The sequence below is a fragment of the Rhinatrema bivittatum genome, chromosome 10 (assembly GCF_901001135.1).
Source record: "Rhinatrema bivittatum chromosome 10, aRhiBiv1.1, whole genome shotgun sequence".
Lineage (NCBI taxonomy): Eukaryota > Metazoa > Chordata > Amphibia > Gymnophiona > Rhinatrematidae > Rhinatrema > Rhinatrema bivittatum.
Genome location: NC_042624.1, coordinates 81,621,979 through 81,649,950, shown reverse-complemented (window position 1 = coordinate 81,649,950; position 27,972 = coordinate 81,621,979). Strand labels below are relative to the sequence as shown.

At 41.6% G+C, this 27,972-nt stretch overlaps 1 protein-coding gene across 4 annotated transcripts in view; it reads left to right on the top strand.

The window, feature by feature from the left end:
* Positions 1-27,972, top strand: part of ZNF326 (zinc finger protein 326) — a 79,271-nt gene that overhangs the window by 20,061 nt on the left and 31,238 nt on the right. For all 4 annotated transcript variants that reach the window (XM_029617546.1, XM_029617547.1, XM_029617544.1 and 1 more), the window contains 2 exons: positions 251-437; positions 25,138-25,252. In XM_029617546.1, the coding sequence (XP_029473406.1) occupies positions 251-437; positions 25,138-25,252 (302 nt within the window). The remainder of the gene's footprint in view (positions 1-250; positions 438-25,137; positions 25,253-27,972) is intronic.

Here is a 27,972-nt window from a genome sequence, read left to right as displayed (position 1 = left end):
ATTTTGGTATAAAATTTGTTGAAATATTTCAATTTTGGTTACATAAATAATATATGGTTTATAATTCCACTGACTAGATAACATTTTTATTTGCCATAAATGCTTCCTAAATCTTTCTTTTAATAATGAATTAGAAAAGTTTCTATTCATAGCCTACACAAGCTGCCCTCCGATTCTGTGGCATTTTTTTGCATGAATTGTCTTGTTTAATTTGTCCTATCATATGCTAATTGATTTAAAACGTTTGCAGCAAATGGGGGATTTTGGACATATGAATAGACCTGGAATTGTTGTGGACTATCATAACCAACCCAGTGCTGGAACAGCTTCTTCAAGAGGAATGAAAAGAAAAATGAATCAGCCTTTTAATAAATCTGTTGGGACATTTGGCAAGAAACCCAAACTGCAGCCTAGCAATGCCAATAACAAAAAGCCTGGTAAGTCGCTTAGTTTTTTCAAAAAGTTATTAGAGATGAAATGCCTTCAATTCGTAGTCTTAAATTGTTAGGTATTGGGTGTTGATTCTGTAAGGTGTACAAAGCAGCATTTTCCATCAATAAGAAGGCTGAATTAGCCATTACATATGGGGTGACATCTGGCAGCACCAAATGGACTCGTGTCTCCAGTCTAATAGAGCTTTGAGGTTTACTGAACATGTGCAGGAGTTGACTCTTGAGTCTTCTCAGTCAGTGTTTGTCAGAGCACAGCGCAGAGGTGATCTGTTCTACATTTTTTTTCTTTAAAAATCCTAAAAATTACTTTATTCAAGATAGTTTACTCTTCCATAGATTCCTTGCTGCATCTGCAGCCCCACATCAGCACTTTGGTGCTCCTTACATTTTTTTTTTTTTAACAATCAATCAAGTGTGGCCTTCTGTCGGGTCCGACAGAAGAAGAAATCATCCATGGTGAGTGGTTTTAAGACTTGTATTTGTGGAAAGATTCTGTCCCTCACTGATGGCAATGAATTGTGGTGTTGATACCTCAGGCCGGATCACGATCAGAAGAACTGCTATACCTGTGGACACATGTCTCTTTGCTCAGAAGTCTAGGACCCTTAAAATCAAGGAACTGTATAAATCTCCAGAATCACAGTATGTCCTCATCCTGCAGTGCAGCCTTGTATGCCTCACTGGGAAAGGAGCTGAGCAGGAGCTCATCAAAAATTCACCTCCATCTGCTCTGACCGAACCCATGGGGTTAGGTTTTGCTTGCGACCCAGCATCGAAGGTGAAGCTGCATCAATCACTGAAACCATTGCAGCCTGCATCGAAGAAACTTGAGCATTCTAAGTATAGTGCATCGGTACCAGTGCCATTGATGCAGCAATAATCGGTGACGCATGGCACATCTTGTCCACCAATGTTAGTGGCACAGAGCACATGGGGCCACTCAACGCTCACAATATTCAAGTCTGCAGCCTCCAAACTTAATCCCACCATGTACAGTGCAAGAACCCGCAGTGCAGCTCTGATACAACTGATGCAATGTCATTGGCCTCTTGCTGCACATCTCTAAAAGACATGTCTAAGCTTGCCACGGCATCCAAACATTCTACCCCATCAATGCATCTACTTTATATTTCAATTTATCAAGCTGCTTTGCCAACACAGCTCTATACAGCCCTTCCTAGATCAGAGGGAGAGAGGATCAGATTGCTTCTGTTGCCAATAATCAGGTCACTAACCCTGCTTAAGCTAGTGGTAGAGGAACTTCGCCTAGAGACCGCAAACCCAGTGATCTCTGAAGTACCACTCGCTTCTAATAGGCTGCTTATCCTCATGTAAGAGCCTAACCTGGCTTCAGAAGAGGATGTTCCACCCCATATACCAGGCCAGATGACATCTGTTGCTCATCAAAATTGCGGACTTTGTGTCTTTCCTTCCATCTCCTTGGTAAGAGGTAATGTTCCAGCCTCTTCTCTCCATTCTTACTGTGTCAATACCACAGACCGAAGTTCAAATTATCACCTATAGGGATGCATTCATCAGAACCTTTTCTCAGGGGTTTTTCATAGTCTATTGCAGCTGATTGAGCACTTCTAAGAACAGGCAACTGCCCTCTGAGTCAACTGGAAGTTTCTCCAGGTTGCAAATACCTAGTAGGATCCCAAAAGGTAAATTGATTCTATGCTGCTTATCCCAGAGATAAACAGTGAATTTCCCCAAATCCATCTTAATGGTTTATGGACTCTTCCTCCAAGAACTTGCCCAAACCTTTTTTTAAACCTAGCTACACTAACATCTTTCACCACGTATTCTGGCAATGAATTCCAGAGCTTAATTGTATGCAAAATAAAAATATATATTTTTTCCTATTTGTTTTAAGTGTTCTATTTAGTAACTTCCATTGCATGTTCCATAGTCTTTGTACTTTTTGAAAATATAAACAATCTATTTGTGGTCACCCGTTCTATTCTGCTCATTATTTTATAGACCTCTATCATATCACCCCTCAACCGTCTCTTTTCCCTGCTGAAGGACCCTAACCTCTTTAGTCTTTACTCAAGAGGAATTGTTCATCCCTTTTATCATTTTGGTTGTACTTCTCTGTACCTTTTCTAATTCTGCTAAATCTTTTTTGAAATATGGTGGACAGAATTGCACACGGTTCTCAAGATGTGGTTGCACAGTGGAACAATATAGCGGCATTCTATTTTCAATTTTATTCTCTAGTCCTTTCCTAATAACTTGTAATATTCTCTTTGCTTTCTTGGTTGCCGCCACACACTGAATGAATAGAAGATTTCTACATATTATCCACAATGACACCTTTTCCTGGGTGGTGACCCCTAATGTGGAACCTTACATTGTATAGCTATCATTTAGATTGCTTTTCCCTATGTGCATCACTTTGCACTTGTCAACATTAAATGTCGTCTGACATTTGTATTCCCTGTCTCCTAGACTTGCAAGGTCCTGTAATTTCTCACAATCCTCTTATGAATTAACAACTTTGAATAACTGTGTCCTCTGCAATTTCTTAACTATTTTTTTACTTTCTCTTTAAATAAGAGAAAAACACATGGGCATGTAACAATATGCCAACAAGCAGTATCTCAAAGCTGGCATGTGTACAGTTCACAAATATCACAAGTTGTAAGGGTATATCTGGATAACACATTAAGGTCTAGCCATCTTTACTCCCTATAGAATTTAGGCCCATAGATCTTTCATCCCAATAAGCCCTGTCTAGCATTTAAAAGCTTCCAGTAGGGGCCTCTAGATTCTATCCTACATAGATGACTTACAAAAGGAAAAAGTCAACTTCTCAATATCTGCTGTCTTGTACCTACTTATACCAGTACGAGATCAGCGGTTGCAATTTCCAAAAGGTTGCTATTGTGAATATAGCCACATGGAAAAATGATCCCACAGCTTATGCTGCAGACTTACTAAGGACACTGCAACCCAGAACCCGAGGAGGCATGTGTCTTGCATGGTGTCCCAGTACATCAGCAATCTTTAATTCCATCTGCTTCCAGAAGCTCTGTACCAGGGCACACCCCAACCAAACATGAAAATGGGACCCTACTTCCCTACTCCCACTCCAGGAAACCGTAAGACAAGGATAGGGAGAATTTAGCAAAATATAAAAGATATCTGGGGTGGATCCAATATGGCGGCTTGAAGGAAAGCTTGCTCCGGTTGTGCGGCGCTGTTTTTGGTGAATTTGTTTCCTGAACTAATATGCCGCATGTAAGGTAAGGGTATTTCCGCCCGAACTCAGCCTTCCCTTACACCAGCGTCTAATCCCGGAGTTCGCGATTCCCGCTGTGGTTTCGGGGACGGCAACCCCCCCCGCTGGTGGAGCGGTGAGAGGAGCCTTGCTTTCACCTGCGGAAATAACTTTGTCCCCCAGATCCTCGACAGCTGCTCGTAGCTTCCCCCTTGAGACAGACTGTAGACGCTGGAGGAACAGGAGGGATTCCAGCCAATTTTCTCCAGACAGACGGAGCCTGCGGTGGAGATCTTGAGAAGGCCAGGACTTCAACCCAGACCAGTTTGATTCTCCCCGGAGGAGGAGGTAGTGATAGTGCCGGAGAAGGCTTGCCAGTGGTGGTAAGCGGAGGAGATTGTGAACCTGGAGCTGAAGAGGTGACTCTGAACCCGGTGGGGATTATTTAAACCAGCAACTGCGACTTTAGAATTCCTCTGGCATTTAATGGCGGGACTTTCCAATAACTTTCAGGATCAGTTCTTAAGACTACAAAGTGTTTCTTTAAAATTAGATACTGTGGCACAGATCACCAATGTATTTTATTGGATCAATGTACGGCTATTCATTCGCTCGAGGAAGAGGTAAAAAATTTAAAAACCACATGATCACACATGAGATTAGCCACAGTTAAAAGAATGGAATTCCTGGAGAACTCTATTCGACACCTTAATGCATGGATATTGAATTTTCCCAAAGTTAAAGATGAGCTTATGCTGATTACCTTGAAAAAATATCTGGGGGAAATTTTGAGAATACCCTCTGAAAGAATTCCTGTTAAGATGATATACCTATCTCAAAAGCAAAGCTCCTCATCAAGATTAAATCCTCCGGAAAACTTTACAAATTTCACAAATTTAACTCAATATCTGGAAGAATCTCATGTGGAAGTGATGAAACATAGAAACATAGAAATGACGGCAGAAGAAGACCAAATGGCCCATCCAGTCTGCCCAGCAAGCTTCACTCATTTTTTTCTCTCATACTTATCTGTTTCTCTTAGCTCTTGGTTCTATTTCCCTTCCACCCCCACCATTAATGGATAGAATAACTCTGCTCGTGACTTTTCAATTCGAGTAAGATATGAATAGTGTGGTGCGTTCCTACTTTTAATGCATGGGTACACCATTTCATGGGGGCCTGATGAGAATCTTTCCCGATCTAGCCAGGGTAACCCAAATGCACCGAAAGGCTTTTCTAGAATTGAAACCCGAAGTAGTTGTTTGGGAGCAAATTTCCTGTTTAAAGTACTCATGCAAATGTGTGGTGAAACTCCTGGGAACCATGTATATATTTTTTGATGATCAGTTAAGAGAATTCCTGGGAGCTAGAAGGCAAGCCCCAGTCATTAATATAAGTGGAAGTGGATCGAATTTAAAATAATGTGGGAAACTTTCAAGCTAGCTATATCTATCTTTAAAGGAAAAAATTGTGTATGAAAATAATCTCCTCTCTTGCTTTGTTTTCTCACCCCTGCCAATTATCTCTGATGTTGAGATGTGTGGAACAAAATTTATATTTTCCTGTAGAGATTTTTGTTTCCACTAGGAATGGATTTTTCATTTTCAATTGTTAAACACATTTAGTGTTTCTGATACAAGATGTGATTATTAAATTTTTATTACAATAAACTAAAGAGGAAAAAAAAATATAAAGGATATCTCTAAGTTCTCACCAGTTTGTACATTAACTCAGTCCTACGACTATAGAGAAAAACCTTATGCGCCTTTTTCCAAACTTCCCCCAGTCTCTGTCCAGCAGATTTAATCCCAGATCCACATTCCACTGAACCATAATTTCACTGGCACACCAATGGGAATGTGCTGAAACGAGCCTTGGCAAACTATACACTGGTGTACAACAAGATACTCAACAGCCAGCAAAATTGGTCAGGTTGGATAATCACATGGGTGGGGAGGATTGGGGTCCTTAAAATGAATATATTGCCAAGGCTTATGTTTTGCTTTTCCCCCAAGAAAAAATAACTCTGTTTTTTTTATAATTAACCATATACCTTGACACCTGACCATATTCCTCCAGTACCATTAAAACTCTAGGGGATGACTTTTTTTGAAGTGCAGTGAGGTACAGCAGCACGACGTGTATAAAGAGAGATCTTATAGTTATTAGTTGCTCGAGTTCTCTGTATAATGCACACCCTGTTAAATGTAAACCGGTTTGATGTGACCCCTGTCTTGAAAGGCGGTATAGAAAAATAGTAAGTAAGTAAATAAAATCTTATGACTTTTCCCATTAAACCAAACCCCAGTTATCTCTGTGTCTGATCTAACTACCTATGTGAGGTCTGCAATGGACAAATGAAAAACCAGCAGGGAAAGATGGCACCCCTGTGGTGTACCCTGTCAGATAGGAAATGCGCTGGATAATGAGCCATTAGTCAGTAGCCTTCCATGGGATGTGCATATAATGCCCTGATCCAATCCACAAAGTCTGGATCCATATTAAATGTGCATAGCATTGCAAACAGAAAAGACCAGTACAGCTTGTCGAAGGCTTTTTTTGGCATCTAATGCCACTAATCTCCTGAATTTTGCATTGACAAGCCAAAGAGATATGAAAAGCTCTTCTGGTGTTAGCTGTGGAAAGGTGTCCCTTTACAAAACCCATCTGATCTTCTTCACTAACTACTCCTCCAACCGCAATTACATGACCTTAGCCAATATTTTAATGTCCACATTTAGTAGGGAGATAAGTTGATAAGAGCCTGGGTCCACCTCCTCCCTACGCTTGTTATGTATGAGTACAGTTGTGGCAGCAGTTAATCTATGCAGGCAAGATAGATTGTCCTTCAAGTGCTGAAATGCATTTGCTAATGGGAAGGCCGGGTTTTAAAAGAAGGTCTTACAAAAGTTGAGTGGGACTCAGGTTTATACCAGATTTATACCAGCAGGGAGAAGTTTCATCACCTGATCCATCTCTTTCAGCGTAGTAGGTGCTCTTAAGAGTTCATTCTGTTTAGTGACTTTGTTGTTCAACCCTTTCCAAATGAGAAATAATATTTGCAGTGCAAGACTCTCTTCCTGCACACACGTTCTTGTAATAGAGCAAAAAGTGTCATTTATAACCTAGAGGTTACTAGACGCATTCCCATTTGTAGTATGTATTTTCATAATTAGCATTCCCCTGGCCCTTCTCTTCAGCATAATAGCCAACTTGCCTGCTTTATTGCTGTGCTCATAGAACTTTTGGCACACAAAACGCATAGACTTGTCTGTATAGAGCAATTCTAGCTCTCACCTCTTCGCCACTAGCTGCCTCCAGTTCTTTTTAGAGCATCCCCATTTATGTAACTGCTCTAGCCTATTAATATTCTTTTTTCAGTGACTTTTCCCTTGCCCTGTGCACCCATTTACAGTAACTGGTATAATTTATCCTACCTCGGAGGACGACTTTCAGAGTTTCCCACAAAACTACAGGATTATAGTCTGCCTCAGTGTTTATTTCTGTAAAGGCTTTTATCGCCTTCATGGTCTTAAAATCGTCCTGGCCAATGCAGACAGATTGAGCCACCAAGATTATTCCTCTAGCAATATCTGCTAGATATCCATAGCTAGCTCAGTGGAGCTGAGGTCTTAACATATGAGGACAGAATGTCCACTTTCAATACTCTGCTCATGAGGCTTTTGGAACAAAGGAAGAAATTCAAGCGACTATGTATGCTGTGTGCAGTGGAATGATGAGTGTAATCTCTGCTTGAATAACTGGTCCTCCAAACGTCTGCCCCTTGAGCTAAGAGTCTGAGCTCTTTGGACTCAAACTCCCTGACAGGATCTGTCCTGGACCAGATCTGTAAAAGCATGCTAGTCTCCCACTGCAAGATGAGATATGCAGAAAATCGTGCCAGCTGTACCTTCACCTGAGTAGAGAAGTCATTCTGGTTTTGGTTGGGCCCATAAACATTAGCCACTTCTACCAGCTACTCCTAAAGGGTTCCTTCTCTAAAGATGTATCTGCCCTCTGGGTCCTTTTGAACTTTGTGAACCTTCAAGGGCAGAGCCCTACGGACAAGGATGCAGACCCTTATACTCTTCGAGTTGTATGATGCATAATATGTCTGTCCCACACACTCGCTTAAGTTTTGTGTCAGTTAAGTGGGTCTCCTGCAATAAAGCTACCTGCTTCAAAAAATGAAAGATGTTTTCTTTTAAGGGAGAATTAATACCCTACACACTCCAGGACCCCAAGTTTACTTTAGAATTAGCCATCCTCAAATAGTGTACAAATCAACTGCAAACTCGAGCCTAAGTTGTGTAGCATTGAGAGATGTACAGAGAAAAGGGTCTACCCATTTTTTTTATTTAACATAAATTCTAGAACCCAGAAATAGTCCCCCCTCTAAACTTCCCTGCTCCCTCACCTGCAATAAACCACCAAAGCTGACCATAGGCGAGACCCCCAGCCACCTTTTATTTATTTTTGTTTTTCTATACTGACATTCGATCGGAGATATCACATCTGTTTACAGTAAACAAGGGTTGAAATAAGACTAAAGCCTCCTATTTCTTACAATGAAATTTAGAAACAATATTGGCGCTATAGGGATAAAGGTAAAACAAGAAAATTGGGGACAAACAGTAACTTGGATGTTACAGTACATTGGGAATTTGACGAATATGTTGAGGGTGGAGATAACATCTTGGGGGTGAGGAGGGCGAGGTAATGTAAATTGGACTATTGGGGAAGGGGAGTAGGATGGGTGAGTGAGGTATGGGGGGGAGACGAATGAGACGAGGTTGCATACGTAGGGGAGGAGACAGTGAGTTGTTACTCTAGGGGTGGGGAGTTAGGTCACAGGGGGGAAAGGCTTTTTGGAAGAGCCATGTTTTCAAGTGTTGTTTGAATATTTTTGAGGGTTCAGTTCTCAGAAGTGTGGGTAGGCTATTCCTGAGGGAAGGACCCGCCACTGTTAGAGCGCGCGCTCTGGTTGAAGTCAGATGCGCTGCTTTCGGGGTAGGTATTGGGAGGAGCCCGGTGTTGGAGGAGCGGAGGTTCCTTTGGGGAGCGTAGAAGCGGAGAGACGTGTTTAACCAGTCCATCTTGTCGTTGTGGATGAGGGTTAAGGTTTTGTATTGTATTCTTGATGTGATGGGAAGCCAGTGGAGGTCCTTGAGGATGGGAGTGATATGGTCGGATTTTTTGCTGTTTGCGAGTGATCTGGCAGCTGTATTCTGTAATAGTTGCAGGGGTTTGAGAATGGCAGCAGGGAGGCCGAGGAGGAGAGAATTACAATAGTCAAGTTTTGAGAAGAGCAATGTCTGGAGGACAGTGCGGTAGTCTTGGGAATAGAGGAGTGGTTTGAGTCTTTTAAGGATCTGGAGTTTGAAGTATCCATCTTTTATAAGTGTGTTGTGTGTTTTAAGGCATAGTTCAGAATCCAGAGTGACTCCGAGATCTTTAACTGTGGTGGTGAGGTGTATTTCCAGGTGAGTTGCAGTGTGGTCGTGAATGCGGGATGGGGTGGTGGTGTTTGTAATGTATAGGATTTCGGTTTTATTGTGATTAAGGGAGCTGGTTTATCCTAGGTGGGAGTTCCAGGTTTTTAGTGCATTTTCGAGAGTTGTTTTGAGGGGGAGGAGTATTTGTACATCATCGGCGTAGACATAATAGGTCAGACCTAGTTCAGATGGAAGTTTAAAGAGTGGGAGCATGTAGATGTTAGAGGGTGGATGAGAGAGATGAGCCTTGTGGAATGCCGTGTGGAAGGGGAATTTGCTTGGATTCAGATGCGTTTATTCTAACTGTGTAGGATCTGTCAGATAGGTATGAGTCAAACCATTTCAGAGTGGTGTCGCATAGTCCGATCTCTTTTAGCATGTATAGAAGTGTATCATGATTGATTGGTGTCAAATGCGGAAGAAATGTGTAGGAGAATCAAGAGGTAAGAGCAGTGTCTAATCCTCTGAGGATTGTGAGGGTGAGTAGAAGGGTCTCCGTGCTAAAGAATTTTCTGAATCAGTGTTGCGCTGGATATAAAATGTTATGGTTTTCAAGGTGCTCGGAGAGTTAGTTGGTTGACTATATTTTTTCTAGTATTTTGGCTATGAGAGGGAGGTTGGAGATGGGTCTGAAATTAGTCTGGTCTGAAAAGTCAAGATTGGGTTTTTTAAGAATTGGTTTGACTGCAGATTTGAGTTTGTCTAGGAAGATCCCATGTTCCAGTGAGAGGTTGATATCCGTTATGGGTCTAGTGATGAGATTAGGGACTTGCTTCAGGAGTTTGCTTGGGATGGAGTCAAGTGGATGCGTGGCAGGGTTGGGTTTTTTTTGGATGAGGTATTCCACCTCGGTGGATGCAATAGTTTCGAAGTGAGCCCATGTGGAATTAGGAATGTTAGATGATATGGGGTTTTCCATGTTGACGTGAGGGATCTTTGCGATTAATTTAGATATTTTGGTGCTGAAGAATTGTACTAATTCGTCCCAGGTTTTGATTGAAGAATCATTTGAAGGTGGGTTGTGGATTGGGTGGATCAGGTCAGAGACATAGGTAAATAGGGTTCTGGGATTAAATTGAAAATTGTGGATCTTCTGTGCGAAGAAATCACGTTTGGTTTTGTATTTGTGCAGGAGTGTTCTGTATTTGTCTTTTTAGTTCAGATACTTGCCACTATCCATTCTGCCTTACCACAGTCAACTCCAACTCCTGCCCCTCCAGATATCAACAGAACACTCTCTGACAGGAGCTTCCTTGGGGCCAGAGCTCTGCCACCTGTTCCATCCATACCTTGTCCACTCCCTACCTAACAGCATCAAATAACTCCAAACCCCAGCTCCCTATCCTTTTCCAGCCACCCCTGCCCCTCCACCTGCCATTATAAACCCCCAGGGTAAAAAAAACAAGCAGAGAAAATACTGGTGCATTGAGTCACAGAAACATAGTCTGGAGCTGCCCCCCGCAGTTTTGAACGGCAAAGATAGTGATGAAAGTAGCAACACATAGAATCCCCCACAAATGCAGAGAGAATGGGATACCAGAACACTGTAACCCAAGATGACAGAGAATGAGACCCATAAGATCCCAATTGTGTCTGCAGTTGGTCCTGCAGTAGTTTGTGTGTGTGTGTGGTGCCTGCTTTTGCCTCTAAGCATGTGGAGTGCCGCGGGCCCTGTAAGTAAAGAATCCAAGTCACTGATCACATAGGGAGCCCCCCCCCCCCCCCCCCCCCAAACAGTAGCAGCCAAAGCAGAAAAGTAAAAAGAATCTTGCTCCAAACTAACCCTGATCAGTACTTTTGCAGTATTCTCTCCAGCCACACACAAAACCAGCTGAGATTAGCTAAAAAAGAAAAAGCAGAAACCCCATTGGAAGATCACAACAGTACAAATCAAGCATGTCTGTCTGTTTTGCAAGTGTCAGCTCACTGCTCCTGCTCCAACAATACTGCAGACTCACTTAGCCACTCTGTCATTCCTCAGCAAAAAATGTCTGTGTTCCTTTTGTCTCTGAGCCAGTAGAGCTTCCCCAACTTAAGTATCTCTGGGCCTCCACCAGCGTGTCGAAGATCTTAATCTGCTTGTTGACTTAAAAGCTTTAGATACGCTTGGGAGACCTCTTTGCTGCAAGACTTTTAATCGTGGCATATCCAGCTCTCTTCTTTTGCACTACCGCCGAAAAGTCTTGGAAAAACATCTTTTGATTTTTGTACAGGATTTCTTCCTTCATGCGTGCCGGATCCAGAATACAGACCTTATGAGGGAAAGCGTGGAGCTGCGTGATGACTGAGCGGCTGCCTGCTTGGCGCAAGTGCTCAAATTTGCTTCAGCTTTATTTGGCCCTTGCTCACTGTCATTCCCAGCATCTCCAAGGGTCATTATTCAAAAAGGCCAGCAGCGCTGAGCCTTCCTCACCCTCCGGGAGGCCCATCAAACGAATATTCCGGTGGAGCCCCCAATTCTCTGTCAAGTTTGTAGGCTGCCATTCCAGAGAAGCTGCCTTGGTTAACATCTCGAGGTCCTCCAACCAAGTTTCAGCCACCTCAAGCCATGATGAATTGTCCTGCATGGATGCCACTAATTCAGCTACTTTCTCCACCAGGACCACTACTGCCCAATTAACATTCACAGTGAGTTCAATGGAGAAGGATTCAAACAGGATTTGCAGCTGTTTTGGAGTGACTGCCGGTGTAGTCACTCATCGTCCAAAGTCTGCTTCTTGGCCTGCTCCCTGCCGCCATTCATTGCTTTTTAAGTCCCGATTTTTTGCATTTGCTGCCTGCTATAAGGCAGGCAAATTTAGAAGACACATCTCTAGACATCTTTTAAGGCACACACAAGGTAAGGAGTGCTTAGGATGTTGATGAATTCTGTACCAGGGAGTTAGGAGTGCCATCTATGAGCATCCTTGCCCTTCACATCACATGAACTCTATTTTAACTCTGACAATTTTCAGACATACAATGAAAGTGTCACATTTTTATATGCAATTTTCTTTCGGAAGGTAGTATACATTATGCATTAACCAAATATATGTTAACCAGACATTCGCAAGGCATAATAGGAGATATGTTGTGAACCATTTCCATTTTAATCTGGGTTTTTAATGTAATCAAGATATTTTCCCCAAATCTGATACTTAAAACTCTTTTTTTTTTTTTTTTTTTTACTAAATCCAGGTTGGCTTTGTCCCATTAAACTATGACTATTTTCAGTAATTTAATGCTTTGACAGTTTCTAATGTTTTGACCAGCACTAAAGCCAAGCTCACTGGTCTGTAGTTTCCTGGATTACTCCTTGAAACTCTTTAAAAGGTGGCGTTTAAACTAGCAGCCCTCCAATCGCCAGGTTATTGAGAATTCGTTCTCAAAAGTGGCTTACTTGGTGCCTGTTACCAGTCTTCCTTCCTTCCTCTTGGGAGACCACAGAAATCTTGGTCTAGAAAGTAATTGAGCTACTTGGATTATCATTCCATATTATCTTTAGCCAAGACTGGAGGAAGCTAGGTAAACCTCAGAAAAATGTTAGCAAAATCTAGCCAAAGTAGATAAAATGATGTGACTGGATGGGATACATCCGAGGGTTTTAAGGAAACTTGGAAGTTCTGGCAGCTCTGTTAGCTAACCTTTTAAATCCTCCTTTAGAGTCAGATGTGGCTCCTTTTCACGAAAGTGGAAGTAAAGAGGCAGCTGGAAACTACAGTCCAGTTAGTCTGACTCTATGGGGTGTAAATTAATGGAATTGCTGCTAAAAATGGAGGGTAATAATTCTTTTTTCCTCTTCCCTTTATTAACATAAGGGCAACTAAACTTTTTGTTAGGTATGTAATCTTTTAGTTTTGCTTACTGCCCTTTTACTTACCCTAGATTTTCCCATCATACTCTTTGAAGTACTTTCCCATTTTGAGAAAGCTAGTTTTCCTGAGGTCTAGGACCCTCGCCATAGAATGAACCTTCATTTCTTGTGTCCTAATATTGAACCACAACATCTGGTGATCACTGGTTCCCAGATAATCATCCACTACAAAATGTCCCTGTTAAGCATCAGGGCCAGTATCACTCCCACCTATGTGGGTTCAGTTACCAGTTGACATATCTGGAACATTAAAATCACCTAGCATCCCCTTCCAAAGTTGACAAAAGTATTTGCAAGCTCCATAAGGCTGAACACTTCTTCAAACACCCCCACCCCCTTGCAGCATTACTACTCTTCTCTCAGTGACAGCTCTATGGGGGGGAAAAAATAGGAAGTAGCACTCAACTATTCAAGGAACATTTATTTTATTTAAAATCTTTCTATACTGTGTGTGGTTTGATACTAGCGTGTATATATGTTTTGTTCCTATTTTGCATTGGTTATTATATTCAGTTACTGGTGCGTAGAATAAGTAGACGGAACACGGATACAGATGAATATGCTTAGAATTGTTTTTGATGCTTAAGAACTGTTAGAACTGTACCTTTTAATACTTAGAACTGTATACTTTAGTGCTTAGAACTGTATATGCTTAGAATTATATATTTTAGTACTTAGAACTGTATACCTTTAATACCTAGGATTATTAAGATTGTATATCAATAAACATATTATTTTACTCTTACCTTATTCTCGCCTACCTCACTCCTAACGTTTGACGACGAGGGTAGGGATGGCTTTATTTAAAAAGGCTTTATTTAGAAAGAAAGCAAAGCAGCCATCCGAACCTGTTACTCCTGTGGATGTTAAAATCCCAGGATGGGAAAAAACTCCCTATTCTGTGCTGGCACAGGAATGGGCAATGAATATGGGATTGGCAGAAGCATGGGATGTAGGTAGCGAGCCTGTAAATATTGTAGACAAATTACAAGAGGTCCCAGTAAAAAAAAGGGAAGGAATTGGAGGCAGTAGGAAGACGTGGCTGGCTTTTATTGACAGGATACAGAAACTGTCACGAAGAAAAGCACAGTTTGCAATTGAAATTAGCTGCACTAGAAAAAGAAATGGATGGTCTGCAAAAAGACAACATTATGTTGCGATGCCACTTAGAAACAGTTTCCCAGAAAGCAGACCATTATCAATCAGTGGCAGAACGAGCGGCTGTGCGGCTGGCACAGCATAAATATCGAAAGCGTAGACAAGTGAATAAAATGAATGGAATCCCGAAACATGGGACAGGAATATTTGGGATTCCACAGATACAGACAGTGCAGAGGAGGCAGAAGTAGAATCCCCGTCAAAAATAAATACTGTCGAACAAGCATGCCCTATTGTTCGGCAAGCGGTAGAACAGGAGGCTATCCAAGTGTTAGAAGATTTCACACAGCAAGATAGAATGGAGCATGAATTTCCCGCTATACAGACACAGAAAGTTAGTGACCAGCCCTTAAAGGCAGCTGGATATCAGCCTACAGGGAACTCTGCTAGGATTGATATCACGAACAGAGTCCATATAGAATTAGATTCCCCAGCCCGTGAACAGATTAATGAAACATTTGGAGCCTGTGGCTATCAGCATAATGACCCTAGGACCCCCGCTGCATATTCTACAATCCTCCCTTGAGCCAGGTTGACTCCTGGCTCACATTAGGTGTCTTCATTCTTCACACAGGGGAACAGCATAGAGACTAGGGTTTCTTCTTTGTATCTGTGGACACCTCCCTAGGACCCCCCCTTTTAACTACTCTCACTTTCCAATTCCCATCTATCATCTGTACTGGTTTTGGTTTGGAGCATTCTAGCAGTCCTCAAGTTTATATTGCTATACGCTATCATATTGGTTACTGGTTTTGGTGTTGGCATCTTTGGTCGACAATACTGCAATACTTGTACTACTGTCATTTAGTAATGCACCATCACAACGGTGTACAGAAAGGCACATACATTTTATATTTGGTTAAAATTTTTCTAACAAAGTATCTTCTCTGCAACAGCAAGCCAGCATGCAGCATGATGCTGAAGATGATGGCAAAAATGTTTATTTTCAAGGGCAAATTGGTTATAACCAAAATACACAGCTTCTGCTACGGAGTGTTATCAGTATTTTTCGATTTAAAAACGAAAATCAAAAGTTCTACCAATAACTTTATAGGTGCGAAGGGACTTGTCCATTGAGGGCACCTGCCATTGAAGTTGAGGCCCTAAAAAACCCATTTTATATTGTTTTGTAGTTACTCCTGTAGGGTTCTGAGTTCCATTTCAGATATGTAGATCCACCCGAACAGAATTTCAGCCCTGGATTGGAAGTCGATTGGGCAGTTGTGGGGTCAAGACATCTGTTGCCATATTTTTAAAGACATCCTGATATATATTCTTAGTACTTCTCCTGCAAGAGGTTCTACATTCTTGGTTTCCCAAGGGACTTTCTTCAGGGTCTGCTTCCCATAGCCTAGTGTTTAAGAATGCAGTTTTGCAGGCTGTACCTTGAGGGAAAAATGACATGCTTTACATAGAGCTTGATCTCTTGCTGTTCCAACCAGGATAGCATAACAGGGAAGTACGGTGATTGAATAAGGTTAAATGGGATAAGTTCTTGATGGCCACTGAGCCTGATCCCAGGGAGAACCATCTGTTGTCTCAACTACCACTCCTATCCCTTTGTGGCAGATGAGTCTGGTGGATTTGCTCAAAGCCAAAGTCCATAAACAGATGGAGGCATCAGTCATGGCTGGGGTGTATAAATCAGAGCCTCCCCCAGGAAAGCCAAACCTGTGAGATGAGTAGCCTGTGGTCCCAGAGCAACATTCAAAGTAAAAGATGTGGTGATACCTCTCTACAGGGTCCCAGAGCTCCTGCTTCCCCATTGAGGAACAGTTCCCAGGCTGCAGCTGACTGGGGCAATTTTACTGGAAATGGTTGTGCCTATACTACAGCCTCCCCAATCATCTCGTTGGTACCCCTTTCTTGGAATGTGGAAGGAGAGGCCTTCCACCTTCCACCACTTTGGGCTCCTTGAGAGGAGGGGATGGCTCAAGAAACACTGGTAGGCTCCTCAGGCTGAGCTTTTATCTAGGTGGTGTTCCCTCAGCAGTCTCTCAGTCTAGTACTTGTGGTAAGCAGAGCTTTCAGGCTGGCCAAAAGGAAAACAAGGGCCAATTCCAAACTAAAATGAGCGCTCAGAGTGGGTTCATTCCAGTCAGTCAGTAACAAGGTGTCAGAAATCAATAGTATACTCTTGACAGATCTCCTACCCTGTTTGAGTCCCAGCATCTAGATTTCTGCCCTGTGTGCTTGATCTTTGTTGCCAAACACCAAGGACAATAGTTGTGAAAGCATTAACTCAACTTCAGACAATCGTTGTGGTCCAGGAGGGGTGCCACCCATGCTAGGGTCATCTTGGACAAGAGGTTCACTATGAAGTCTACCTTGAGTGCCTCAAAGTTAGAGGGGTGTACCCAAACAAGTTCCATCAGATTTTTCAGGCAAGGGCACCTGAAGTTCCATGGTTGATAATGGGCATGGGGTGTGACTTCCTCTGTCCCATGTATAGCCCCTTGAATTTTCACCTTTTTGCTGCAAAGCCTGGAACTGTATTTTTGACCTGTACTGCATTCATTGTCTTTTAAAATCTGATATCCCAGCTGGAGCCTCCATCTGATCTTGGCCTCCTGAGTTGGGTTTGTCCAAGTTGTCAGGTGTCATGGGAGCTCCCACTTCAAGGAACACCACCCATCTGCCATCTACAGTGGGTTCTTCACTGATGGTATGGTTTGTTGCTCCATGGATTGAGCCTATAAGTGCAGGCTCTGGAGGGAACTTGATGGTCCAAAGAATTTCTGACTGCACAGATAGGTTGAAGCTTTGGGCCTTGGTGAGGGACAAGAATCCAAGCTAGTTGAGCAGCATTTCTATATAGTTGAGAGCTTCTGGGGGCAGTGTAGCTACAACCATGGTAACTAGGTGATAACTACTGAAGTGTTCTGCTACACTCACGGCTAAACTTAACGATCTGAGCTCCAAGGGTCACTGGTTTGAGACCCACCATTCTGACATGTTATCAATTGATGGAATAGTTTTCCATGCAGAGAATTCAGGATCTCCCTACTTCTAGAAAACACTGCAGCCAGAATGTATGTATGTATTATTTTTATATACAGACGTTCGATCTGAGATATCACATCAATTTACATTCAGGTACTGTAGGTATTTCTCTATCCTCAGAGGACTTACAATCTATCTTCTATTGCCTCAGGTCCAAAAAACTTAGTGACTTGCCCAAGGTCACAAGGCGCAACAGCGGGACTCTAACCCTGGTCTCCTGGTTCGTAGCCCACTGCTCTAACCACTAGGCTATTCCTCCTCCTCCTCAACATCCGGCAGATTAACATTATCTCCCCTTCTATAGCAACTTTGTGAACATCCTCCATTAAATTTCTATTCATTTATCTTGCCTGTGAAGGTCTGTATGTCACACCGATATTAATGGATGTTTATTCCCTCTTTCCTGACAGTCACCTCCTTTGTAAGTACTGCAGTTGCTAATTTAATGTTCTTTACTTTTCCTCTCTTTTTCTTCCTGCCCTGTCCTGGAGTAGGTTGAGGCCTGGAATAATTTCCCATTCATGGTTTTCTGTGTACTATAATCTCCATGACAGCTACTGCATCCAAGCCTGCCTCTTTCATGACTGCTGCTTGATCCAGAATTTTATTTCCTATACTGTGGGAATTAGCATACATAGCTTTCCAGATGCTGCCCTTTTTTCCCCATTTCTGTGTTTGTGGTTTTTTTTTTCTTACTTGAGGGCATATACTTATTAGAGGGCTTTTTTTTTTTCCCCCCACCCTTTCCAATTTATCCTAAAGTAACGCCTTGCTCTCAAATAGACAGAAGACAATACAAAGAGAGGAAATCACTGTATTGCATAATAAGATAAATTTCCCTCGTGTAAGCCACAACAAAGGGGATCAACAAGAAGTATATTCAGATTATTCATAGAATAAAATAAATCAAATCTATGAAGTAACATACTGAACAGCTTGTATGTTATCTAAAAAATGCAAGTTTTGCATTAAAAGTAGGAATTATTCATTGATTACATAACATACTCTACACTTTCATCGTGAAAAAAACCAATTATAGAAATATTCCAAAACTAAGTCTAAAACATTTTTTATTTCCATAAGTCTTCCATCCCCCTTCACCTAATACTTGCTGGAAACATGGGCATCTACTTTAGATCTAGTGTAGAGATTGGCAGCTAAGATCTAATGCTAAAAAATGCAGAATAATGTATTTAGGATGCAAAAATCTAAGGGAGAGGTACAGTATGGGAGGTGAAATTCTTTTAAGCCCGAAAGAAGAGTGGGATCTGAGGGTGATAGTATCTGATTATAAACTAGCCAAACAGATGGATAAAACAGCTAAAGCCAGAAAGATGCTTGACTGCATAGTTAAGAGGATTGGTCAGCAGAAAAAGGAAGGTGATATTGAGGTGAGACCTCATTTGGAATAATCTGTACAATTCTGGAGACCGTATCTTCGATACAAACCGGGTGGAATCTGTCCAGCGGATGGCTAGTAAAATTATTGTTGGTCTTCATTTTAAAGCATCTGGGGATAAGGTTAAATATCTAAACATGTATAACCAAGCTGAAAGGGGATAGACATTTAAATATCTCAAAGGTTTCCATGCACGGGAGGCTAGTCTTTCAATGGAATGGAGGCTCTGGAACAAGGAATCATGGGATGAGGGTGAAAGGGGCTAGACTCAGGAGTAATATTAGGAAATATTTCTTTACAGAGGGTGGTGGATGCATGGAATGGTGGATACAAAAATGGTAAGGAATAGCTACTGCTATTAATTGCATCAGTAGCATGGGATCTTCTTAGCGTTTGGGTAATTGCCAGGTTCTTGTGGCCTGGTTTTGGCCTCTGTTGGAAACAGGATGCTGGGCTTGATGGACCCTTGGTCTGACCCAGCATGGCAATTTCTTATGTTCTTAAGAAAGCATGGGATAAATACAGGGGGATCTCTCAGGCAGTAATAGTAATAGTAAAGGCTAGATTAATTGGACAGATGAGTGATATGGTCTTTCTACCATCATGTTTCTAGTCCTCAGTGGAACACATGACCTGGTGCAAGGGGTTATTGTGATGGGACCACTAAGCAAAAGCAATCAAATTTTAGAAGAATCTTGACAGAGGTAAAAACTAATAAAATCTTTTTCAAATACATTCAATGCAAAACGTTTTGGAGTCAGTTGGGCTGCTAGATGACTGAGTGGCAAATGGGGTACTTGGGGAGGACAAGGAAATAGCAAAACTGAATGAATTCACGTTCTTGGCCTTTACTGAGGAGGATATTGGGAACATAACCTACATCTAAAAATTCTTTAATGGTGGAGATTCTGAGCAACTAAAACAAATGATTGAGGGGTTAAAGGGGCACTTAGAGAAGATAAGGTCATCGCGGAAAGATTAAATGATTTCTTTGCTTCGGTGTTTACTGAAGAGGATGTTGGGGAGGTACCCGTAATGGAGAAGGTTTTCATGGGCAATGATTCAGATGGACTGAATCAAATCACGGTGAACCTAGAAGATGTGGGAGGCCTGATTGACAAACTGAAGAGTAGTAAATCACCTGGACCGGATGGTATACACCCCAGAGTTCTGAAGGAACTAAAAAATGAAATTTCAGACCTATTAGTAAAAATTTGTAACTTATCATTAAAATCATCCATTGTACCTGAAAACTGGAGGATGGCAAATGTAACCCCAATATTTAAAAAGGGCTCCAGGGCAATCCGGGAAACTACAGACCGGTTAGCCTGACTTCAGTGCCAGGAAAAATAGTGGAAAGTGTTCTAAACATCAAAATCACAGAACATATAGAAAGACATGGTTTAATGGAACAAAGTCAGCATGGCTTTACCCAGGGCAAGTCTTGCCTCACAAATCTGCTTCACTTTTTTGAAGGAGTTAATAAACATGTGGATAAAGGTGAACAGGTAGATGTAGTATACTTGGATTTTCAGAAAGCGTTTGACAAAGTTCCTCATGAGAGGCTTCTAGGAAAAGTAAAAAGTCATGGGTTAGGTGGCGATGTCCTTTCGTGGATTGCAAACTGGCTAAAAGACAGGAAACAGAGAGTAGGATTAAATGGGCAATTTTCTCAGTGGAAGGGAGTGGACAGTGGAGTGCCTCAGGGATCTGTATTGGGACCCTTACTGTTCAATATATTTATAAATGATCTGGAAAGAAATACGATGAGTGAGATAATCAAATTTGCAGATGAAACAAAATTGTTCAGAGTAGTTAAATCACAAGCAGATTGTGATAAATTGCAGGAAGACCTTGTGAGACTGGAAAATTGGGCATCCAGATGGCAGATGAAATTTAATGTGGATAAGTGCAAGGTGATGCATATAGGGAAAAATAACCCATGCTATAATTACATAATGTTGGGTTCCATATTAGGTGCTACAACCCAAGAAAGAGATCTAGGTGTCATAGTGGATAACACATTGAAATCGTCGGTACAGTGTGCTGCGGCAGTCAAAAAAGCAAACAGAATGTTGGGAATTATTAGAAAGGGAATGGTAAATAAAACGGAAAATGTCATAATGCTTCTGTATCGCTCCATGGTGAGACCGCACCTTGAATACTGTGTATAATTCTGGTCGCCTCATCTCAAAAAAGATATAATTGCGATGGAGAAGGTACAGAGAAGGGCTACCAAAATAAGGGGAATGGAACAGCTCCCCTATGAGGAAAGACTAAAGAGGTTAGGTCTTTTCAGCTTGGAGAAGAGACGACTGAGGGGGGGATCTGATAGAGGTGTTTAAAATCATGAGAGGTCTAGAACGGGTAGATGTGAATTCGGTTATTTACTCTTTCGGATAGTAGAAAGACCAGGGGGCACTCCATGAAGCTAGCATGGGGCACATTTAAAACTAATCGGAGAAATTTCTTTTTTACTCAACGTACAATTAAACTCTGGAATTTGTTGCCAGAGGATGTGGTTAGTGCAGTTAGTATAGCTGTGTTTAAAAAAGGATTGGATAAGTTCTTGGAGGAGAAGTCCATTACCTGCTATTAAGTTCACTTAGAGAATAGCCACTGCCATTAGCAATGGTAACATGGAATAGACTTAGTTTTTGGGTACTTGCCAGGTTCTTATGGCCTGGATTGGCCACTGTTGGAAACAGGATGCTGGGCTTGATGGACCCTTGGTCTGATCCAGTATGGCATTTTCTTATGTTCTTATCTCTTTAGTGGATGTATTTATTTATTTTGTGCTTTTCTATACCGGCATTCACGGTTGGTCGTATCATTCCGGTTTACATTGAACAAGGGGTGAACAATGATAGTATAACATATAAAACTATACCATGAGCATATACAGTACAAAATCTATAACAAGTGCAAAGAAAGATGAAGTTACAATAAAACAGGGATGATTCGAACTGGGAGTAGAAAGAAGAAGATGGCAGTTTAACATAAGAGGTAGAAAGTTGCAGTAACTAGTGATGACTGGATCAGTTTGAAGGAGGACAAATCAGTAAGGGTCCGGAAAGGCTTGCTTGAACAGCCATGTTTTAAGTCTTTTTCTGAAGGTTAGAAGGCAAGGTTCCTTTTGTAATTCTAGGGGGATCGAGTTCCATAGTGAGGGTCCTGCTGTGGAGAAGGCCCGATCTCTCAATGTTATATGTTGGGTGTCTTTGGCGTGTGGTACTTGTAGATATTCTCTGTAAATTTCTCTAATGGGTCTGGAGGAGGAGTGTTTTTTGAGAGTTATTTGTAGATTGTGGTGAGGGACTTATGAATTATTCTGTAGTGGATTGGCAACCAATGCAGGTCTTTGAGGACGGGAGTAATGTGGTCTCTTCTTCTCTTGTTTGTTAATATTCTGGCTGCAGTGTTCTGGATCATTTGGAGAGGTTTAGTATGAGATGATGGGAGACCTAGTAAGATAGCGTTACAGTAGTCTATCTTAGCGAAGATTATTGCTTGCAGAACTGTTCTATAATCATGAAAATGAAAGAGGAGCTTTATTCTTTTTAGTACATGTAGTTTGTGGAAAAGGTCTTTAGTTAATAAATGATTTTAGGTTTAGCCGGTTATCTATAGTAACTCCTAGGTCTCTTACTTTTGAGATTTGCAAGTTGGCTGGCGGGTTCATAGTGATATTGCTGTTTTCTGGAGAGATGAGCAGGAATTCGCTTTTTGATGAATTTAGAATTGTTTAAGCTGGAGAGTAGGCCGTTGATTTCTTGAAAACAGTTTTCCCAGAATTCTAGAGTTTTAGTTATGGATTCTTTGAGGGGGATTACGATCTGGACATCGTCGGCATATATGGATGTAATTGGTCAAATTTACAAACTAAAGAATAACAAATCAATACCAAATGACATCCACCCTAGGATTGTAAAGGAATTAAAATATGACATTGCAAACATTTTGCTAATAATCTGTAACCTATCATTTTAAACAGCTATGATACTGATTTTAAAAAAGGCTCTGGGGTGATCCAAGAAGCTATAGTTGGTGAGCTTGATGTTGCTGCTGGGCAAAATGGTAGAAGCCATTCTTAAAAACAAAACCATTGACCATATATGTATGTAGACATGGCTTTAACGGGGAAGAGTCAAAATGGTTTTACTAATCTTTTAGATCTTTTTTTTTGGGGGTTTTTTTTTTTTTTAAGGTATAAATGTAGATAAAGATGAGCCAGCTGCTATAGAATATTTTGATTTTCAGAAGGCATTTGACAAAATCCCCCTCAAGACTCCTCAGGAAATTAAAATGTCTTGGGATAGGAGGCAATGTCCTTTTGTGGACTGATAACTGGTTAAAAGACAGGAAGCAAAAGGGTAGGACTAAATGGTCCATTTTCTAAATGGAGAAAGGTCTTAGTACACTACCACTAAAAACTGGGATCTGTACTATTTAACATTCGTAAATGATTTGGAAAAAAGAATAACAAGTGAGGTGATCAAATCTGTAATGAACCAAAATTATTTATAGTTGTTAAATGGCAGTGGATTGCAAGGCACTGCAGAAGGACCACATGAGACTAGGAGACTACACATCTGAATGGCAGATGAAATTTAATGTGGAAAAGTGCAAAGTGATACACATAGAGAAAAATAATCCCGACAGATACATGATGCTGGGTTCTGTACTGGGAGTTGCCACTCAGGAAAAAGATCTTTTCCTAGCATGTGGGTTATGTGCTCCCCTGCTAGCAGATGGAGGCGGAGTCAAGTTTCAAAGCTGATGTCACCTTAGATATTACACCTGCAGTGACCTCAACCATCCAGTATCTCTGTCTCCTAGCAGATGTGGATTGTGCCTTCCCTATCAGGAACTTAGTACTCCTTAGAGGAAATTTTACCTTTAAATTGGAGAAACATCAAGCCCTGCTCTCCTGCAATGATACCTAATGGTCCCTCCCCTAGTTGAGAATTTCTGAGGCTATTTCAGAGATCCCTCAGAGGTGTACCTTGGTCCAGTAGCTTTCTCCCTGCGTGGAATTTGCTACTGAAGCAGCTGAAATGCAGCATGTGCAGGAAGCTGAGCATGGCGATGACGGCCTAAGCCCTCTCTTCTCCTCCCCTTCCCCCCACCCCAATGCTGGAGGCCTTCTCTGTACTCAGCGGGTAAGTGCTGAGCCCAGGTAAGTAAAGAACAACTCCTCAGTGTTGCATCCGTTGGTCGCAGACAGCAGCGACTGCTCTGCCTTACCCATTTTCCTCCTCCTTGGGCAGGATGGCAGTTTCGGGCATTGCCCTTTGGCCTGGAAAAACCTAGCACTGCTAGTCTGTTGCCTTTGTGGCATATGTGTTATATGATTTAATTAGATCTTCAGCCAAGTCCATGGCCTCTGTGGTTTTGGCATGGTGATTCCTTTAGCTTTAGAAGTGGGCTGCAGATTTGGCTTCGAAAGCACGGTTCTATAAGCTTCCATTTAAGGAGGTATTATTTGGGGAAGATTTGGAGAAGCTGGTAAAGAATCTGGGGGAGTTGAAGCCACCTAGATTACTTGTAAATAAGTTCCCTGGATTCCTGGCTTGTCCAGCTTCTCATTCCATTCTAGGCCTCTTGCTCCTTTTTCATATTGGGGGGAGTGCTAGCCCTGTCTCATGCCATGCTGGCCATCAGAAGCAGAAGGCTCAGAGTTCAAACTGAGGCTTGTTATGCCTGCTCTATTCAGAATGTGATTTGGACAGCATATTTCTTACTATCCTCTGGGAGTTGTAAGATTGTAACATCCTATAGTGCCATTTGTCAGAAAACTATTACTTTGTGCCTTGATTGATCCTTTAGACACAGCTTATAGAAAACTAGCCCTGAAGTTGCTAGAATTCTCCAGTTTTGTCTGGGAGTGCAGAGGTACCAGATCTATCAACCTTGAGGGCTGTCTGACCTGAATCTCCCCAGGCATTAGGAAGTATAGTGAAACTTGTCTATATAATGTTAAGTATATGAATCCTGATCAATCTATTGGTTGCCTATTAGGATATTAGATCTTTCTTATTTAATAGACGTTTTAGTTCTGTCTCTGTGGCTGAATGATGATCCAACATTTTTTGTATTTGGTCTATAGCTTTATTTTTAGGAACTGTGTGATCCTTGGGTTCTGTGGGGTCTGTTTTCCCTTGTAATCACCAGGAAATACCTTGTGGGCAGGTATTCCCAGGAACCCATTTAGTGTGTAGGGGTACATGCACAGATGCAGGAGGGCAACCAGTAATTGGCAGGACCTTCCAGGTATCCACAGAGTTTACACCGAGAGTGTTAGGGATAGTGCTAAGGCATTACATGATGAGTTTCTTCTCCTTTCAATATATTCAGTTTCACAATACCAATATAGACATATAAGCGAGATGTTTGTTCACACTGTATATTAAAATGTGATGAAATATTTTTTACTTTGGTAACCACTTATAAATATTGTATTTTATTAGATTGAGTTCTTAAGAGACAGACCATATTTAACAAGCTATGTACAATTTTTATTTTTTGTCATTTATATATTTTACATTTAGGCAAACAGGATGAAAAGGTGGATGAAGAAGAAGAAAAACGCCGAATTGAGGCAAGAAGAGAGAAGCAAAGACGCAGAAGAGAGAAAAACAGCGAAAAATATGGTGATGGATACAGGTCTGTGATAATACCACAATATTACTACGATAATACTATACTACAAAATACCACAGTACCGAAACACTATTACTCTCTATGGCAGATCACCTCATTAAAGGCCTCGACAAAGGCAAATCTTACATATTGGCCCTCCTAGACTTATCTTCGATCTTCGACACCATTAACCACAATATCCTCATACAGCGACTCAGCGAAATCGGAGTAACTGGAGTTGCCCTCAGTTGGATTACATCACATCTTAGCAACAGGCAATTCAAAATCAAAATTGGAAATCATGAATCCAAAGCCATCCCCCTCAATCGGGGTGTCCCGCAAGGCTCCTCTCTATCGTCCACCCTATTCAACATTTATCTTCTGCCCCTCTGCCACCTACTATCTGAACTGGGTCTCCCACACTTTTTATACGCAGATGGTGTGCAGATATTCATTCCAGTTGACGACTCTCTACCCAAGGCCGTCAACACTTGGGAATCCTCCTTATCTGCCATTAACAATCTCCTATCCAACTTACATCTTGCCCTTAACACAGCCAAAACAGAGCTCATGCTCATCACACCTCAATATAGCACTGCTATCTCCCCATACACCCCCCACATCAATTTCATTCACCCAACATGTTAGAGACCTTGGGGTCACCCTAGACAACCATATGAACTTCAAAAAATACATCAATTCCACTCTTAAAGAATGCTTTTTCAAACTACATACCCTGAAAAAACTAAAACCCCTCCTTCATCTTACCGATTTTCGTATAGTATTGCAGGCAACCATTTTCTCGAAAATTGACTATTGCAACTCCCTCCTCCTAGGTCTCCCCGAAAACATCATCCACCCACTCCAAATCCTTCAAAGCACTACTGCCCGCATCCTCACTAACACACATAAAAATGAGCATATAACACCAGTCGTCAAAGATTTACACTGGCTACCCATTGGACACTGTATCCAATATAAAACTCTCTCCATCCCCTGTACGTACCCTCCTCCCTGCCCCTTATATCGGGTCCCTATCAGATTGCTTTCCTACCCTTCACCCCTGCAAAGTTCTCATCTCCGCCACCTCCTTTCCCTATAGTTTTTTTTTACCTAGATTCCTGCACTTCCCCCCCCCCCCCGCCCCCCAGTTTTCTACCAATATTCTTCTCCTCCCCCTCGATACTAGACCTCCCTTAATTCCCTGCATTTTCCTGCTATACCCCTCTCATCATCCTACAGATATTAATTCTGTAATTAAGTTTCCAGACTATCAAATAATGTCTGTAATTAATTTATCCAGATACTCAGATAATAACTTGCTATACTTAAAACCCCTTTTCCCATTCACCCCAGCTTCTAATAATTCACACTTGTAAAGAGTTCGCTGTAAAATTATGTAAGCTAAGCTCATCTTATTCTCATTAAGTTCTTACTCTTTGTTATTCTCAATAATTAGTTCTTGTTAACTTGTATTTATGAAGAGTTCTCTGTAAAGCATTATAAGCTTAGTTAATGTTTCAATGTAAACTGATGTGATACTCTGTGTATGTCAGTATATAAAAATCTTTAAATAAATAAATAAATATTGGTGTCAGAATGTACCATAGCAGCAGAATAAGGACTTGCATGCAATCAATTTAGGCCAAACAATTCATCAAGACATATGAAATTTCTGCAGTACAGAATATGTCCATGTGTTGCTGTTTGCTTAATATAAAAGTGCAACATTATAGAAGAAAGGTGTATGTTTTAATCTTCATTGTTGATTACATAGAGATAATTAAGCTAACCGTATTTTGCGGTTTATAAGATGCACTTTTTTTTCCCCCAAAGTGGGGGAAAAATGTCTGCATCTTATGTAGCGTCTCTCCCTCTCGCGCGCCGTCCCCCTTCTCCTCTTCCCAACTCAGCCCAATCAGTATTGCGCAGGTCAAACATTAGCTGTTTGAACCGCGTGTGCCTCAGAGGCCCCTCCAGTTCAAACAGCTCCCTGCCGGTCTGCTGTTCCTGGGGTGCCGCTGACCTTCGCAGAAAGATGCACCATGGGAACAGCAGACCGGCAGGGAGCTGAAGCTCTGCCGGCAGAAGACGGTACATGGCATCAAAGTTAGTACAGGCCATTTCCTTCTTATTTGTTTAGATATATTAGAAAATCATTTGACCTGCGCCACCATACTGATTGGGCTGGGGGGGGACGACGGCGCACGAGAGAGAGAGACGCTACATTCGCTCCAGGGGGAGCTCCGTACTGAGCCCGTCATGGGGACAGAATTTTTTTTTTTATTTTCCTCCTCTAAATACTAGGTGATTCCTATGGTCAGGGATGTCTTATGGACCGCAAAATATGGTAATTCAATCACTTTTTAAATGTTTCATTTGTAGATGGTTGGTGAAGGCTGTTTAACACCACTGCACAATTAGTGCACACTTAGTCTTATTTATTCATTGTTAGATTCATTACCCATTGAATGTACATATTAGAGATGTGAATCGGAACCGGAATCTGTTCTGATTCCGGTTCCGATTCACATCGTGTTTTGTTTTGTTTTTTTCGTCCGGCCCGATCGTAGTTTTGTTTATTGGCTGCGGCTGAGCTGATAAACAAACCCCCCCCCCCAAAAAAAAAACAAAACTTTTCACAGGTACCTGGTGGTCCAGTGGGGGTCCTGGGAGTGATCTCCCGCTCTCGGGCCGTCAGTTGTCACTAATCAAAATGGCGCCGATGGCCCTTTGCCCTTACC